This window comes from Myotis daubentonii, chromosome 4, assembly GCF_963259705.1.
Source record: "Myotis daubentonii chromosome 4, mMyoDau2.1, whole genome shotgun sequence".
Classification (NCBI taxonomy): Eukaryota; Metazoa; Chordata; class Mammalia; order Chiroptera; family Vespertilionidae; genus Myotis; species Myotis daubentonii.
This window is the reverse complement of record NC_081843.1, coordinates 19,330,641-19,350,065: the sequence shown is the minus strand read 5'-3', so window position 1 is coordinate 19,350,065 and position 19,425 is coordinate 19,330,641. Positions and strand designations below refer to the sequence as shown.

The following is a 19,425-nucleotide window of genomic DNA, read 5'->3' as shown; positions in this document are numbered from 1 at the left end:
CATTGTACACTCGGAATGAGTGGTTTATGAGGGCATGTAAGAGGATGTTTGATGTCCCATGACACTTGAACTAGGGTTTCACACTATGCTAAAGGGCATGAGGAGGAGAAACTGGAGTCAGTCGTATGAGATGGGAGGCTCTAGGGATTAGGCTGTATTGACAGCGCCTGCGTGAGAACCTTTCTCTGGATGCTTTCGTGTCCTGGGTCGTGCTATGAGGATGGTTCACTTAAGGGGGAAAACCCATTATGCAAAAATGCATCTTAAAAAACAGATAACTTCAGTAGAGTTATTTTCATTACTAACTAATTCAGCAGGGTTCCTTTAAAAACCATCTCCCCTACTGCATTTAAGGGTGTTATTTACAGATGATGAGCTATTTCGCTACAAAGCAGGACAATTTAAGTTTAAAGCATCTAAGGCCAGGTAAAGATTCGTGAAACAAATACAAACTCAGGAGTGCTCACAGAGGCCAGTGAACACAGAGGATACAATTTACAAAAGTGCAATGTATTTCCCCCTTTTCCAGGAGCACAACTGCTCCTCCAAAGCGAGGAGCATGCACTTTCAAGCTAAAAACCAGGTGAATCCTCAATAATGGCTGAGAAGAGAGGGGGCCTCAGCTTCTGCGGAAAAGGCTGGATCCTTAGAGAAAAAGAGGCCACACTGTTCAGACCTCAGAGACAAGGCCTCTGGCTCTTACCCAGGTGTATGTCACACCTGGAGAGAGGAGAGGTATCTCAGGTGACTGTGTCTGGTGAAAATGGGGTGTGACTTTGTACCAGGATGTACACCTTAATCTGGAAGAGGAAACCCAAGTAAATGTTGCAAAGAAGACAGCTAATTGCAAACAGCCTGGCCCAAAAAGGCATTGCTGATTTGAAGAAGAGGGAGAAAGGAAGTCTTAGCCAAGTGCTTTGGGAGGAATGGATAATCTTTACACTCCGGAACAATGCGTAGCCTCAGGATACAGATAATGGAAGGCCCCTCCAGCCACCCAGCTGGAGAAGAGGAGGTCTCAGGTTGGCTGCCCTTACAAAACACTAACTGAGCTGGTCAGTCTAAATACCATTACTGGAGGGGTAAGAAACCAGCTTTTGTTTTGTTTTGTTATGGGCTAGGAGGGTTAGCTAGTCATTGTTGTTGTCTTTGATACTAATACATACCAGGGCATTGCTTTTCCTTATTATTTTTGAAAAATTGCTATCAATCTAAGTACCCCAAATGGAGGGGGGATAGATTAAAATGTAATATCATGAAACAACAGATTATTATGAGGTCATTAACATATTTGCATAAAGTACACATGACAGGATAATAAGTGAAAATAATAGGATGACAAATGTGTAGATAATATGACTGATTATACAATTTTAAAATGAAGGGTGTTGGGTACACACACATCATACAGTTTCTATAATTATTATAAATCTTTCCTCTTAAACTCAGAAAAAAGTATTATAAACAGTGAAGCAACAGTCCCATTGTCTATTTTCAATAATAAAATGGATCCATTAAGTCAGTGCCGTAGACCAATTCCAGCATGTCATAATTTCAAGAGTTTCATCAAAAGGTTGATGAGACTTGGGGACTCAACAGGGTTGAGTCACACATGTAGTCACCTGTTGGGAATGGCTAAAGGCATTTCCCCAAACCTGAATAGGAAACTGATTGCAGCTGCCAGGCAGTTAAAGGGCATCTTAATCTACATGTTATTGCCTCCTACTGGCCAAACACCTGAACAGCTGGAGGCTAATTCCCCAAACTGACAATGCTTCTGTACCCTTTGAAACCTTACCCTTTGAAGTGTATTATCTTCACCTTGCCTTAGGACAAATTGTGTTAATAAAAGCAAGGGTCCTAGACAAGGAGGGAGTCTTCAGTTCCTTTAGCTGAAGGTCCTCTGACCCCCAATGCCTTTCAAAATTATATCTCATCTCCGGACTCTTTATTAGTCTCTGGATTCCTATGTCATCTACGCGCAGCCTTTTCCAGATTCCTGAACCCTTCTTGATGCTGGGACGTGAACCCCCATGAACCCTCATGAACCCCGGCAGTCAAGAGTTCAGAATACTTTTTTTTATAAAGAGTCAGATTACCAAGATTTTAGGCTCTGTGGGCAACCTATGTCTCTTTCCCATTATTTCTGTTTTTGTTTTGTTTTGATAATGCTTTTTAAAAAAATCTAAACTCATTCTTTGCTCACAAGCCTTACAAAAGCAGGCTGTGGGCTGGATGTGGCCCTTGGCTGTAGTTTGCTGACCACTGCATCACATGATTTCATCTCCCATGTGTTGCACTGATTTTAATATGGAGAACGGAGACAGGTATCACATGCTCTCACTTATATGTGGAATCTAATGAACAAAATAAAATGACAGACAGAACAGGTCCAAAGGCACGGATGCATGGAACAGACTGACAGATCTCAGAGGGCAGGGGAGTGGGAGCCTAGAAGAGATTAATCAATGAACTTGTATGCATATGCGTATAGCCCATGGGCACAGATAATAGTGTAGTGAGGGCCTGAGGTGGGGCAGAGGCTGGGTGGAGGGGGGAGGCAAAAAGGGGGACACAGGGGACATCTGTAATACTGTCAACAATAAAAACAATTAAAAATTTAAATAAATATGGAGAACTGTGGCCTCGTTCTGTGTTTGACACAATCACACACACTTTCCCTGAGTCGATCTAGAATGGCTGTACCAATTAAAACCAGCCTTTTTAAAGCTTGATTCATTTCGTGCCCTTCTGAAAAGAAAACGGAAATATAAATACAGCCTATGATTATAGAAAGCCACACTGTCCAATGTGGTGGCCATTAGCCTCGCAAGGCTAATTAGAGTAACACTAATTGAAATTAAGTAAAATGAAAAAGTCAGTGTCTCGGTCCCAGGAGCACACTCACTGGACAGTGAGGAGATAGGCAGTTTCCTCCCAGATGGTCCCATAGGACAACTGTCTTAAAGAAAAAACTAAGTAACCCTCTGGAATTCGGCCCAACTCTCCTTCAGAAATAGTGTGTATAGAGATGAGGGAGGGATCTGTATAGTGGGATGATGATGAGATTTAGAGCAAAATGGGGCCAGAAGATTAATTTCCCCAGGTTTAAGAAACAAATCTACCCTATACTGGCTGGGTGGTCCTGAGTGAATCACCCCACTTCTCTGTGCCCCCCATTTCCTAGGCTGTAAAGCAAACATTACAAAACCTACCTGGTGCAGATTTTGTGAGGATCAAAAACAAGGCTGAGCATGTGAAAATGTACAGTAGCATTCTCATCTACGATGTGTATGCACGGGCATCTGCACTGGCCCAAATGGGGCACTTTTCATAAATTCGGGAAGAGCCACATCTGGCTGGTATGGCTAGCTTCTCGGAGACCTTGCATTTCATGAATGTCAAAGCTGCCATTGAAGATTATGCTCTGGTTGGGAGAAGCCCTTGGCGGCCCACATGACCTGAAGCCTTCAGGGACCCTCATGTTTCTCGTGATCATGTTTTGGGGTCCCTGTCACTGCTTCTCACTGTTGCCCCACAATGAAGAGGTGGGTTTATCTCAGCCTTTGGGAATTGAGATGCTCTGTCTTGGCAGGTAGTCAGGCTTCTCCTGTCTCTCATCCTCTAATCATCATGAGCCTGCGTCCTCCGCTCTCTCCCACCCCCTCTCTAGCCCGTCTCAGAAGCATCCCACCTCCCCATGGTCTCAGACTCACTTCTGAGCATGGATCCCAGTGAGGACCTGCTTGGGCAGGTATAGGAATTGCATAGGGTGTACACACACAGTATGAAATAGATGACAAGGTCACACTGTGGCTAGAGACTGAGGAGGGGCTGGGAACCATGTGGGATCCAGGAGCACTTTAGGTCCTGCTCTGTGAATTGAGAGAGGGTGTGGCCATTGCAGGGGTCCTCAAACTTTTTAAACAGGGGGCCAGTTCACTGTCCCTCAGACCGTTGGAGGGCCGGAGTATAGTTAAAAAAAAACAAACTTGGAACAAATTCCTATGCACACTGCACATATCTTATTTTGAAGTAAAAAAACAAAACGGGAACAAATACAATATTTGTATTTGCATGTGGCCTGTGGGCCGTAGTTTGAGGACCCCTGCTTCAGAGCATCCACCCCAGGCAGAGCAACCCTTGTTTTCCACCTCAACATTGTGATCTGGCTTCCCTTGTTATTTTGGTTTCCTCCCCCTAGTCCTTGATGGGAATACTTACATCTATTAAAGAACCTTTAACTTGTTGTTTCCCCTAGTTAAATGGGGGGGGGGGGCAACCACATTCTTTTCTCTTCTCCTCCTCCTCCTCTTCCTCAATGGAATCACATAGCCAAGGATAGAACAGCCTTGCAAACAAGTCACTAGCCCAGGCTACTCATATTGCCCACAGTGAGGAAATTCCGTTCAAGAGGACTGACCTAGCACCTCTGCTAGGCTAGGGTGCCAGTTGAATGGCCTGAATGTTTTAATTCAATATTTCTCCTATGAATTTACAAAGCTGTGGTAGGAGGCAGGCAATGAGCTGTAGGTTCTTTCCTCCTTCCCTTCCCCTCCCCGACCCCAATACCCCATGTCCCATCCATTGGACCCAGTCCTGACAGGTCTGCACAAAGAATGGCTGGGACGTCTGGGACGTGAGGATTCAGACATAATGAGCAGAGGGATTGGATGCTAAGGCAACGGGAAACAGAGACATGCTCACGGAAATCAAATTCACCTGGAGGGGGCCACGCGGGAGGGCGGTGCGGAGGGAGGGGAAGGGGACTTACATGGCAGGGAAGGTGACTGGACTCAGAGTTATGTCACAAAACAAAAAAAGGAGCCACAACATGGGCTTACTTGCGGAAGTATATACAAGTGAACTGGGGGCACTGTACATGGAAGATCCCTCCTGGTTTGCCTGGCACAACAGCACCGTGCCTACGAAAGAGAGAGAGATAGATGGTATCTGGTTTGGGAACAGGCACACTACACCTGAGAGATCACGGCAACGCAAACGAGAAAGGCAGGCAAATGAAAACATAGCCACACCCCAGAGCGTGTGACGGGACCCCCACAGCAGCCCCTGCCTTAGCCAGAGGGAGCCAGGGAGGCCCGCCCCCAGCCCACCAAGCACATGTCATTCCTTTCCCCACGGGGTGGGCGTAGAGGAGCCTGGCTGGCCCAGGACCCCAGCTTCAGGTCCATAACGGAAGCAGCATGCCATGCTCAAAGGGGAGTGTGGAAATTTCAGGGAGAACGAGATAGCAAGCCTGACTCAGACTCTACTTGGCTGTGTGATCATGGTGAGTGACTGTACCTCTCTGTGCCTTGGGAGTCCCATCTGGAAAACGGGGTGAATATACCTACCTGCAGGAGGGGTGGTGAGTCGTATGACGGAGACGTGCCCAGCACAGGGGCTGGCTCAGAATCATTACTCAGCAAATGGCAAGCATGAGTGTTGCTATGTTTACAGAAAAGTGTTCCTCCCCCACCACCCACACTTAAGTCCAAATCAGTTCTTCTGAGGAAGAGCACAAGTAAGATAGGGAAGAAACAAATGCAACTTTCGCTGTTCCCGTGACCCATCCTGACCCCGCCGTGGACTCGGGGTGAGACCATGTAGGACTTCTGCATCTCCTGCGTCTCCCCTAAAGCTCCCATTCCCCAATGGGAGAGGCTGTGTCACTGCCCCTGAAGACTGCCCACAGCGGCACTGCAGCGAGGACTTGCCCCCCGATTTACAGCAAAGGACCCCACTCATCCTTGCAAAGAGGAAGCTTATAGCGGGAAGAACTCTGGACTCCTGAGATATCTCTCAGTCTAGGCCATGTTTTGCTCAACCACCCCCGCCAAGGATAACCAGGGCCAGGGCTCTTCGGGGTATCAAGTCTGCTCTCCTACTGCTGCTCAAACTCCGAGGCTTTGCAAAATGGGAGGGAGACGTTTGAGGAGCTTGCCGCCCATTCCTGACGACGGGAATACACTTCCCTATCCGGTCAAGGTCAGCACCTCCACTGGTCTCTGTATTCTCCCACCATCCTAGGAAAGCAATCCCCTAAGAAAGGAAGCCTGAGTCTCAGGGACCCTGGAACTCACCTGGACCCTTGGAGGCCTGCCCTCGGGTGATGAGGGAGACATTCTATAACCTTTTTGCATCTTACCCACGTTCAACACAAGTGTACTTAAAACTTCCAGAGTGAATGGGGCTTCACCAAATAGAGAGGGGCTGCCACAGGACGCCATTAAGAGACAGTAATCTTTCCTGATGTACAAGCGCAGACACAACTCCAAAGGTGGTCTCCTCACCTCTATTCCCCCGTCCCTCAGGTGCCAAGCAAAACAGAGGGATCGCAGGAGGACACTGAGGGGCCGTCCCCAAATTCCACTTCTCCCCTGATCCTGGTGTCTCTCTGGATTTTGTACATTATTTTCAGGTTCCACAAAGTTCTATTAACATTCCTGACTCATCTCTCCCTCCCCCAACACCAGGTGGGCCCAGTCCATCCAATGTGTGAGGAGGAGAAGTAGCCCCTGGGAGGAAGTTCTGTCTGAAGGAATGTCCCCTAGTCCCTCTCCTGCTTGCCTTGGGGTCCTGGGCTTATAGCTGGAGGAGAGCCCCCCACCGCCTCCTCCCTAAAAGCCCACATGTAAGAGTGGAATTCACCGACCTTCCCTTGGTAGCCAGTGTATTAAGAGTCTGGATGGGCCTGAGTCATAATCAACCTTTGTTAAACTGACAGTGCTTTCTTCTTCCTACTGTAGGTGAGAACAGTTTATTGTAACTTATGAGCCTTCACATGACCTACTTTCTCCGCAGTGGGTATTTCCAGTTCTGTCAGGAGGCTGGTCTGTGATGGGGATGAACCACAAATGAACTGAACACCAGACCATGGGATTCGGGGTCTAAAATCAACCAACAGGAGGTAGGACACCCAGCAGAAAAGACAGGCCCTAACCCCCACCCTGCTTTTCCAGTGAGACTCCTTTGGCTCATTGCTAGAACTCTTGGAGAGAAGCTAATGTTTCCATGGGATCGAGAGAGAGCTACTAAATCAGAACCTTCTAGAGTGGGGCTAGGGGAGGTGGGGCAGGAGAAAGTTCTTCCACGAGACTTTCCCGGGCACCCCTGGTTAAGAACCTCCATTAAGCCCACCAGTTTGGCTCAGTGGTTGAACATCAACCTATGAACCAGGAAGTCATAGTTCAATGCCCAGCCAGGGCACATGCCCTGGTTGCAGGCTCAATCCCCAGTAAGAGGGTGTACAGGAGGCAGCTGTTAGATGATTCTCTCTCATCCCTGATGTTTCTCTCTCTCTCTCCCTCTCCTTTCCTCTCTGAAATCAATAAAAAAATACATATATATTTTTTAGAAAGAACCACTATTAAAATGAGATCTGAAATGTCTTGGGGTATATAGGTTTCAAAAGGAAAATAATGTAATTGTAGCAAATATATATGCAGAAGGGCATTTTAGTATTTCAAAGTTAGAATCATGGACTGATTTTCAATAACCCCAGTGCAATGTAGGGGTGCCAATGAGACACGACACAGATTCCCTCTATAAGGCTGAATCCTGGCAGGGCGTAATGACGCTTTCCTCGCTTTCTTATGCTGTGGGTCCTGAGAAACTGCTCTGAAATAGCTTCTTTGGATGCTCTCTAAGTAGTTAAAAAAAAATCCTTTATGCAATGATTTTGACCTTTGTAAAACGAAATGTCCACTGTCACAGGACTTGGTTGTGATGTTACCTAAAAACATCCTCCAATTTAATTTGCAAAGTACTTATTGTGTGTTCTCTCAGTACACTGTGACCTTTTCTTAAAAGAAAGCTTTGAATTAAGCAAAAGCAAAGCAGTGGAGGAATACACTGTAACCTCCGTGCATTTCTCTGGGGTGGGGGCGCGGGTGGTGTATGTTTAAGCAAGTGGAATAGATAGTGGGGTACAAGCAGTAGTATCAGGGGGTGTTTACAAGGTCGCCCAAAGCAAGTTGTGATACAGCCATCTAAGGAGTCTCCAGAAGTGAGTCTTCCACCCACACCCCCGTCATCCCCAGTACAGCTCACCCACCTCTGACTACCGGGGCCTGCCTACACCCAGGAGGACAGCCTAAGACTTCTGTGATTTTGTTTCTAAAGCTTCTTATCATTTAAGTATGGCAAGTATGTTTAATTTAGACCCATTCCTTAGTCGGGACAGACCACTGAACAATTCCAATATTATTCTTTCCTGTTGCCCTGGAATCCTTGGAATCATTCTCAACATAGCTTCTGGGCAGTTACCACCATTCAATCAGAGTCGGTGAAAGGGATGCAGTCTGCATGCTGGTCCTGCTCTTATTGTTAAGATAAACCATCAGAAATCGACCTTTTGCTTTTATGGTCAATAGGGTTGCATGTTGGCAATTTCATATGGTTCAATTTGAAGAAAGATGCCTTCCCCTCTCCCTTCTGTGTAGTTTAAAAGTCACCTCCTCTCTTCTGAGTCCCTAGGATTTATTTAATTGTAACCTCTTCTAGGTTCCTATCACTACTGCACTGAGGACTACTGGGCTGGAAAAATAAAGCATTGTTCAGAATCAGCATCACTATGTTAGCTCATCTGCACCAATAGAATGCCTTCCTTCCATTGATGTAGTCCGTCCCCTTCCCTTTCTCATAAATGCCCATCGCCTCCATCTCCTAATCAGTACACTATTTGGGCTTCTGCATGAATTAATGATTCCCAAACAGCTATTCCTATCGATGTCAAATAACCCCTTGCTGCCCCTCACTTTGAAAAGTCTTTCTTAATTTTAAGTTAACATATGTTTTTAAGGACCTTTTCTATTTTTATTTTATTTCATTTTGCTAAAAATAGTGCTCTGTCCAACCAAGCTTCCTTGTGTGTGCCTTCTTCTGTCCCTTTCTGATAGCTGGGGATTTGCATGCCTGAAGTTCACACATAGTTACAAACTGTATCTCTGGGATTCATTTCTTTCCTCTTTTCTAGCTCTTTTTAGATTGAGCCATCCAGCTTCACATGACGCCTGGGCAGCCTGGTCACCCGTTTGCTAGAAAGTTGATGGCTATCTGCAACAGGCAGGGAAGGGACTCTGTGTGACAGACCACAATCTCGGAATAACTAGAGCCTTTTGCAAGGCCTGTCACCTCGGTCACTCCTACTACCATGATCATCAGCATCTCAAATTCTGGCAAGATGTCCACAAGGGCACTCTCGGGGAAGACTTGCAGTCCTCCAGTTGGGAGAGGGTGAGGCAGGGTCCATGTCTCCAATGAGTCAGCCCAACCCTTTCTCACCTGGAGACTCCCCTGGAGGGGCAGGGAGAAGCCTGGAAGGGGGATTCCCATCACAGGCAGGACGGAGAAAGAGTCTAAACTTTTAATTCTAGTGCCAACCCTTCGGTGAGGAAAATGGGCTCAGAGCAACAGGAGCCAAGGTCTGGCCTCACACCTGCATGCCCTTGCAGGGGCTGCTGCTTCCCAGAAGCCCTCCCCTGCCCCCTCTGTGCACCCCTGGTCAAAAATCACTTCTAAAATAAGATCTGAAGTTTCTTTGGGTACCCACATTTCAAAGTAAAAATAACATACTTGCAGCAAAAATATATCCAGGAGGACATTTCAGTAATTTGCACTTAAAACCACAGGGTCAGTTTTCAATACCCTCCATGCAATTGGGAGAGTCTCATGACCTCCTGGTCATTCCCTCTAAACCCGGCTCTGGCTTCTGCTCCTAGAACCTGGGTCTATGTGCCTCTACCTGGCCAGGTTCCGCTTCCTTCCTCTGCTTTCCCAGATTGTGTTGTAATCACCTCTTTAATGAATGTCTTTCCCAGGAACGCTACAAATGCCCAGAAGTCGGGAATCGTGTCTTACTCGTTCTCCTGTCCCACGGGCCCCGGGACCTAAGAGGCAGGGAGCCACTGAGGAGAGAAACTAAGGAATTTCTGATAGGCAGCCATTTACACTGTCAAGAAATCAAATTAGACTGGAACAGGGGAAGGAAGAAAAGAAAGGCGGTTTTGCAGTCAGCCCTTTCCATATCAGCATCTGACAGGCAGAGTTCTAGGTCGGCCCCAGGAGGAATGGCTAGACCCTGCCTACAATCTCTGGATTAAAAAGAGAAGTCAAAGGTTACATCCCAACAGCCTGGCAACTGGGAGTGTCCAAGTCACTTCAGTAGCTCCAAGGCTAAGATGGGCTAGGAAATTTGGAGAAGGATACACTTAACTCTATTAAAATGTAAAAAACAAACAAACAACCAACCAAACAGAGAGAGAGAAAGAGAGAGAGAGAGAGAGAGAGAGAGAGAGAGAGAGAGAGAGAGAGAGATAACACCAACAAAACTTTATAAAGTAGCTAAGGGCGGATGGGCCTTCTAGCGCACCCACTACGTAGGGTTGTGTGTGTGTCACGTGCTGTCTGTACCTCCATAAACATCTACCTTGTGCTCATCCAGGGGCCACTTGAAAACAGAGCCCTGCTGGGGCCCAGCGTTCCTAAAGCCTTAGCCTCGTGACTCTGTAGAGCCACTTGGAAAGTCCCAAAGGGCGAGTGAATGCAGGGGCTGTTACAAAGCTTTCTCTGAGGAAGCATCAAACTTCTGTCAGGTGTGGAGGCCTGGGAGGCTGGCATGCGGTCCCTGCCGGTGGGAGTGACTGCTTGCAGCTGACAGACTTATCCAACCCCAGGATGGGTTGAACATGCCTTTGCACGTGTGCACTTTTGAACATAGACTAGCGTTGAGCTAATCGTGTAAGAATATTTTCACAGCTGATACCTAATGCTGTTTTACACGCCTGAAAGATGAGCTGCTCCGAAGGGTTAGGGTGGAGTTCTAACTAAAAGGGTATTTCCATTTAGGCACAGATGTTGCAGAAAAATGTGTGTGTATTTAATTCTTATAAATCATGTTTTTAATTGTACTAGGGAGATTTCATCTTTAAAGGTGTCCTGAGATGAATCTGTGTGTAGTGGAAATAATCTTTCATTCCCATTTATTTTGTAAGTTCTGGTTTTTATACTATTAAAAATATATATATTATTAAATATTTCTTTTCTTTTCACTTTTTCTTTTGGCATAATTTCAGATTGCACAAAAGAATGCGACAAAGAACCTTTGTGCAACTTTCTTCCTGATTATTTATTGTTTAAAAATGTAACGTTTCACGCAAACTGTTCTCTTATTCTCCTGCCTCTAAGATTTAGGCTAATAGAGGCTTTCACAAAAAAATATTCAATTGACTCAATATGATAATTAACATTATCAGTAGCAATTACAATAATTACCCCCTGAATACCTGGTAAGTGCCAGGCAAACCTATTCAACGTTTAACTTGGATTATCTCCTCCGCTTAACAACCTGTAAGACAGGTGCTATTATTACACCCAATTAATGGACAGGCTACTGAGGCATAGGGAGTTGGAGGATCTCGCCCAAGGTCATGAAAATAGAAATCTTGCAATCCTGAGTGCAAATGAAAGCAACCAGAATCCTGGACCCATTAATTTAAGACCCATCTTCTAAATCACGTGGAGGCAGGCTGCTGCTTTTTGGCCAAATCTGGCCTACTAACTATTTTTGTATGGCCTATGAGCTGAGAAAGGTCTTTACATTGTTATTTATTTTATGTTTAATATATTTGTATTGATTTCAAAGAGGCAAGGAGAAGGGGAGATAGAAACATGAATGATGAGAGAGAATAATTGATTGGCTGCCTTGTGCACGCCCCACAGTGGGGATTGAGCCTTGCAACCTGGGCACATGCCCTGACCTGGCATCAAACTATGGCATCCTGGTTCATAGGTCAATGATCAGCCACTGAGCCACCCCAGCTGGGCTGGTCTTTACATTTTTATATGATGAGAGAAAAATCAATAGGAAAATAAGATTTGATGACAAGTGAAAAACATCAAATGAAATTCAAATTTCAGTACTTAGAAACAAAGTTTTAGTGGAACAGAGTCACCCTCATTCATTTACATGTTTTTTTTATGGCTGCTTTGATGCTGTGAGACAGAGTTGAATACTTGCAACAGAGACCTTCGTTCAGCCCACAACAGCTAAAATATTTATCTTCACAGAGAAGGCTCTCTGATTCCTGTTCCAGTGCCACTTTCCTGCTTGGAAAAGTACTAATAGTAACTGTCTCTCAAGACAGCATTAGCCCCTCACAGGAAGCCGTCATGAAATACTTTGCAGTGGTTCTCAATTTTCTGGCCCTTTAAATACAGTTCCTCATGTTGTGACCCCAACCATAAAATTATTTTCATTGCTACTTCATAACTGTAATTTTGCTAACGCTATGAATCATAATGTAAATATCTGATATGCAGGATGGTCTTAGGCGACCCCTGTGAAAGGGTCATTCAACCACCAAAGGGGTCGCGACCCACAGGTTGAGAACCGCTGCTTTAGAGGGTATCATTTTATTAATACTTTCCAAAATTTTAATTTTATTTCATTTTTGTTAATAACAAATAACCAAAAAATGTTAAGACATATTCCTTTTCAATACTTGCCCAAAATGTCTTTTTCATGTATTGTTATTCAAGACAATGAACCATGAGGACACTTGGTCTACATGGTATTTATGGAAGGCTAGCACTCAGCCACAACAAAAACAATGAAGCTAAGTTTTATTTTTTAAGGGATGTGGCCTTCAGCATGATGGGTGCCAATAGATTCACAAGGTTGAGTCTTGCTCCTCAAATTCTAATTAATGTGCACTCAACCCCCCTGGGGACCGTTTTAAAATGCTGAATCTTACCTAGTAGGTCTAGCTAGGGTGGGGCCTGCGATTCTGCCCTGGCGGCTAAAATACTAAACTGGTGGGAACTACATAATCAACCTCGAGTACAGCCAGTGCTAATGAGAGTGACCTGTAAGATGCCACTGAGTTTTCGGTACTTGACCACATATGCTCTACATGGTTAAGATATATATATTTCTTATTATATGCACAAGAAAAGGAAGGCTGAGAGAGAGGAAAAGATGAGATGAAGCTGAAATCTGAGCCAGCTTTGCCTGATTCTAAAGTTCAGGCTCTCTCATAAAGCTTATTAGTGGTGATGCTTGGTCCTGAGTTGATCAAACGTCCTTATCAATGTTGGAATGATATCTCCGTTAATCCCGTTTTAGCTAAACCGTGGCTAAGGATTCTGCAGTGGCATTCTGGCTGAAAACACCTGACTCTTCTGGGATAAAAATGTTAGGCAGAACCTCCTGATCGTCTTTACGAATCTGTGATAGGATTTTAAATCCAACCAAGGAAGCCTCTGGCAAGGAAGTATCTCCTACAGATGAGAAAATCCTACTTGCAAAATAGAACTAAGACACGGAGGCAGGGAAGACAGAGAGGAGAAATAGTGAACTCTTAATGTCTGAAAAAAACAACAACAGGAAAAGTATGGGCTTTAGAAACTTTTAACCTTAGTTTTTTTGTTTTTGTTTTTTTCCAGCCTCAGTCACTATTTCTTTGACCTCGGGCAAGGCATCTAACATTCCTGAACCTCATTTTCACATCTGTGAATAGGGACACAAATATCTACTTTATCAAATACTGTTAAAGGATTAGAACTGTCATATGAAAGGGTTTGGCAAGTAGTAGACCAACAGTAAGTGACCTCAGTAATAATAATCATAATAATAATAGTAATAATAATAGAAATAATTATTATTATTTGGAATTTCAAAATATGGCACTTTGGGATACTTATTTGTTTCCTTGTTCCTTTAAAGAAAAAGTAGCAAATTGATGACTAGTGTACTGTTTTCTTTGACCACTAACATAATGCTAAAGATAACAGAATTAATGGAAAACATTTTAAGATTGGAAAATAATTACATGTCTTTAAATGTAAAAGGTTTACTGTTACAAGTCAGAATCTGGCTTCTTTTCTAGGAATCAGAATATAGGGCCACATGGGTTTGGGTCAATGTTCCTGCCTGGTACGGCCCCTCAGGGTGATGGGGAGAAGCCACTCCTTCCTATAATTGAGACATGTCCCCCTGACTGTGTGTGTCACTTACTGGTCTCACAGCCTGCTCCTAAAGACATTTTAGGTTGCCTCTCTGCTCAGGAGGAAAACATAGTAGCTGTGCTTTAGCTGCAATCAGTAGAGTTCAATGGAGTTTACAGATTTCTGCAAAACCCTAGATGTCCCGCCTCAATGTTTCTCTCTCATTTTTTTAGGGACAAGAGTCTCTAAGATGATCACAGAGTCCAAAAACCTTCTGGAGAGCCTCCCCATGTGCCCCATCTTGTATTTCATGAACTATGATAAGACTTTATTTTTGGAGGAACTGGATGTATTTGTGGAATGGGGGCAGAGATTCATTTTGACCTCCCTTCCTGTTCCAGATTAGGTTTCTGTCACTGACTTCACTCCTCTGGTGAAAGTAGAAACTATACTTCAACTTTGAGTCTCTCTAAGAGTAATTAGATACATTCCTTTAAATATGAGACACACACACACACACACACACACACACACACATCCTATGGGCTGAAAGCAAATAGAAAATTTCAACTAGTGAAAATTATTTTCAAAAATGACAGAGAAGTAATAGAGTTTCCATCTTTATAATACCCTATGGTGTGAAACAAACACTAGAAAACACAGACTCATATTTTTTTCCAGGGGAAATATCAATGATATTGGGGTGTTCACATTTTTAAAATATTGGGTTGCACACAATGATAAGCGTACATCAATTAACCTTTGCATCAGATTTAAATGCATAACCCATTAACTAACTTAATCTCTCAAAAAAAAAATAACAGCCTTTGGCATTATTCTTTGAATAATCCTTGTTTAGTTTCCATAATGGTATACATTTTAATGAAAAACTCATTAGAATGTAGCATACGGCGAAATTAATACTGGCTGATTCTTTGGGTGTAAATAGCAAATGCCGATGCTGGGTTCCATTTTTCACTGGCTTTATTAATTTTTCATAAACCAATATTCGACTGTAATGGGTTGTAACAGTTGCATAGTAGTTCTGGAAATGCATTAACTGTCATCAATGTAACCTAAGGAGGTTTTGCCACTTGCTTGTTGATTCTTCAACACTATGTTTTAAAAAGCTAACAGGAGAGCTTTATTATATGCTTGGGGAATGAGTATCTACATGTAATTACCATACAGGGTGTTAAACAATATTTGGCCAATTTGTCTATTTACACAACAACTCAATCTTGGGCCAATAATAGTGAACTATACATTTTGAAAAGAACTCTGAAAGTGAGAAGCAACAACAATAAAAAAACACCCCACAAACCTTTAAAACAAAATAGTAATAGAATGGCAACACCAGTTAAAATATAAAGAAAAAAAATCACCTCATTTTAAAAAAAAAATCTCTGGGAATTCACTTTCCTAGGAAAAGATTTAGATAGAACCAGGAAACAAATAATTATGATAGTCTTGGGGTTGGGCAGCAGCCCAGTCATCCTGGGGTCTGTGAAGATGCCAATCTCTGGAACTGGTGAGCAGTTACCTTTTCCAGCCCTCAGGGCCTGACCTACATGTTAGGAATCTGTTCTCAGGATAAGACTATTATTTGCTTCAAAGGTAGATGTGGGTGCTACCTCATACCAAGTGTTTTGCTTGTTTATTTTTTTATGTTTTTATCAGAGCTTTCAATGGTTGCCTGAGACTCAAAGGATAAATTCTAGAACCCAGATTCCTGTGTATGACATCATCAGGTCTTCTGCAGCTTTTCTCTAGAGCAGTGGTTCTCAACCTTCCTAAGGCCACGACCCTTTAATACAGTTCCTCATGTTGTGGTGACCCCCAATTTCACTGTTACAAATTGAACATAATTAAAGCATAGTGATTCATCACAAAAACAATATGTACTTATATATGTGTTTTCCGATGGTCTTAGGCGACCCCTGTGAAAGGGTCATTCGACCCCCAAAAGGGGTCGCAACCCACAGGTTGAGAACCCCTGCTCTAGAAGGTCCTCTCTGATCTCAGCAGATCAGTCCTTCTTAGCCTTTGGGGTAAACCTGATTTTGCCTCAGAAATCTTTATCTCAGGTGAAAGTCAAGTAAGTACCTGCATTTGTTTTGATTTGTTTGTTTAACATTTCTCAGTGGATTCTGTAGATAAAGGTTGAGAAATTCCTGTAGGCTCTACCAACCCCTCTTTACTTACCTCTACAACAAGCATGTCAGACTCGTGGCCCACAATGAATATTTTTGCGGCCCAGCCAATATCACGCTATGTAAGAAACGTTTTAATAAAAATATTTCATATCTTAATTTTTACAATATCCTGTCATACATATTATTAATAACAAACTACAATGTTCGCTAATGACTGATGACTATAATCATGTTGCATTCATTTCCCTTACACACCTTACGCACAGGCGCACCATTTCTCTCCACTAATACAAGCAGCGGATATTTTAACAGCTGATTGCCACGTCATTATTTTTGTACTGATTTGTTTGGTGAGCGCAACAGGAAAGATTTCGCTTTCAGAGAACAAGAAAAATAGGTTTATTTGCTTGCGCTTATTAATTTTTGCAGTTATTCAGTGTCTGATAAGTTAATGTTCAAGAAAAAATATTAATTTTTATTAAAATGTTCTATTATTTTATGTTAACGGTTACTCCTTTATTTCAGCCCTTTGTATTCAGCATGTCTCTATCAAAATAAACCTACGTTTCTGTGAAAACTGAAGCTTTTGGGTTTTTTTGTGGCCCATATTCACTTAAATCTTAGCCTTTGAGTTTGACATGCTTGCTCTACAATGATCTTACCCTGCTAACTCTTATCCTTAAAATCCCTATTTGTGCCACCCCTCTGACTGCTACTGCAAGGGGTTGTTCTCTTTCAGTATCATCGTTTGTGACACACTGAGCTGCTTTCCTTGTCTGCATCCTTGACTGCCCTGCCAAATTCTGGGGGAAAGGACTCCCCCTTTCCCGCCCCAGTGCCCATCACAGTGCCTGGCACTTCTCAGGCCCTCGATGCTGTAACGGGTGCTAAAGGATGAACTGATACAAGCCAGTGACATGTGTTACTTTACACAAGGCATGTCTCTTTGGCTCTTCCTTGGCGAATATCACACAACTGAGTGACAACCAGCCAACCTCAGGGCTTTCTGCAGTGTGTAACTGCTAAACCAGTGCAACGCTAAAGACAACAACATTCCCCCAGGCGAGAGCTGGTGGCTTGGTGTTTATTGAATCTGGACTTCCCAAGCCAGGGTCAGCAGAGTGGGGTCGTGGCTTCCACATTGTTACACAGCTGGGGTAACAAACAGCACCCAAACAGATGACTAGTTTGTGACCCGTGAAAGTGATATGAAATGTAAATGTCGGTGTCCTTAAATAAAGCCTCCTCAGAGCACAGGCACACCCATTCGTTAGGTATTGTCTGGGGCTGCCTTGTACACACTGGCAGAGTTGAGTCATGACAGAGACCAAATGGCACGCAAAACCCAAAATATTGACTAGCTGGCCCTCTACTGAAGAAAGGTGCTGACCAGCTCTGAGCGAAAAGCCACACGTTCTATTTTTCTATTAAGTACATTCAGCTTGATCTTTTCATCTATAATCAACCAACATGGTGGTACATCTTGTCTTAGATCATCATCATTACACCAACCACTATTATCATTATCACTATTGCTATGTATTGTCATCTTTTCATTTTCAATTTCTTTTTCTGTAGTGCACGAAAGGGTTAACTCTGCAGGGTTGCTCGAACCCCGTATATTCCCTCCAAAGCCTTGCTTTGGTTACTGACCCTGAGTCACCTCCTGCCATGTATCACCTGATAGGCCTGTGTTTGGATGCCTGAGCCCTTGGGCCACATAGTCCCAGTCTGATAAAACAGTTAAGGTAGCAATTTGCCTTAACTTTTGCTCTGGGGGCTAAGTTTTGAGTAGTTGAGCTCAGTCATATGGATGCTTCCTGTCTCTGTCACTGACTCCCAATAAAAACCCTGGGCACCGAATCTCAGGTTGAGCTTCCTTGACTGACAACACTTTGCAGGGGTTGTCACACATCATTGCTGGGAAATCAAGTCCCTCCCTGAGACTCCACAGGGAGAGCTCCTGACTGGTCTTCTGACCTTCACCCCGTGTACTCTTTCCCTTTGCTGATCTTTAATCTGAATCCTACTACTAAAATACAAAGGTGAGTATCACCACCTTTCTGAGTCCTGTGAGTCCTTCTAGCCCATCAGAGTGTGGTCTTGGGGACTCCCAACATGGCTCTGAAGTACATGATCAAACGTTATGCTTTTCTCTTCTGGAGTCAAAAATCACAATTAAGAAACATTTGGGCAAAAGTCTCTTTAAATTTTTTGATTGTTTTTGAGAACTACAGCTGTCATACATCTTTAGCCGTAGCAAGTGGTAGAGCCCAAGAGTTATTAAGATATTCAGTGAATAGGTGCCATCTTTAGCAATGTCCCTCTATCAGGACAGGATTTCTCAACCTTAGCACTGTCAACATGTAGGGCCAGATCATTCTGTGTGGTGGGGGGCTGTCCTGTGCACTGTAGGATGTTTTGCAGCATCCCTGGCCTCCACCCACTAGATGTCAGTAGTGAACACCCATGCTCCCAGGAATGACAATGACAAATGTCTCCAGATATTCTCCAGCTCCTTCGGTGCGGTGGAGAGGTGGGGGGTCACTCCCAGTTCAAAACCATTGACCCAGGATATTGGATTAATTAAAGCATTTGTAGGGGGTAAGTTGTTTTAGTAAAATGGAATGCACTTGAGATTCACAAAGATATAGGTTTGGAAGACATCCAGCTCTTTAGCTTTGGAAGTCAGCAACCTTGGACAACTTGACTAGATTTCCTAATATATTTGCAACACAAAGATAATGACACCCTGCCAGGTTGTGATGTATGTAAAAATCCCAGTGTGGAGCTTGGCATGTGTGTGTGTGATATTAAATGAAAAGATGCTTTTATTAGTTATTATATTCCAGGGCCTGATGCATAGAAGACATGGGGCGGGGGGAGTGGGGGGGCGAGGAGGCAGGCATGCCTTCCTCTCCTCCTACAGTGGAAACTGTTAAACAAGGTGAAGAAAAACATGGGCTTTGAGGTTAGAAAAAAGACCTTTCTGTAATAAACAGGTTTTTTTTTCTTTTTAAATACTAGTTCTGTGATTTAGGGAATGAGATAACTGTCCAGGAAGCCTTGGTTTCACCATTTCTATAATAATGTTAATACTATAACATTCTTAGGAGGACTGGAGGAGATACAAAGTGTTTAACACAATGCCAGGCATAGAATAAGTGCCCCAAATTGATTTATGTTGCTGATATTTTGAGTTATTCAGTGTATTGATGATGCAGCCTGAAACTCTCCCTATGAAATTTATCCAGAGCCAGGTGTTCAAACCTCATCTTCCTCCCACAGCCTAGATGTGGGGCTCCGACAGGGACTGTCCTGC

General features: G+C 43.7%; 1 protein-coding gene across 29 annotated transcripts in view; it reads right to left on the bottom strand.

Annotated features, from left to right (window-relative positions):
• RBFOX1 (RNA binding fox-1 homolog 1) overlaps positions 1 to 19,425 on the bottom strand; it is a 1,463,300-nt gene that overhangs the window by 79,777 nt on the left and 1,364,098 nt on the right. For 22 of the 29 annotated variants that reach the window (XM_059693106.1, XM_059693095.1, XM_059693102.1 and 19 more), the window contains one exon: positions 4,845 to 4,925. The exons of the other annotated variants lie outside the window; for them this stretch is intronic. In XM_059693106.1, coding sequence (XP_059549089.1) covers positions 4,845 to 4,925 — 81 coding nt within the window. The remainder of the gene's footprint in view (positions 1 to 4,844; positions 4,926 to 19,425) is intronic. 29 annotated transcript variants of the gene reach the window in all.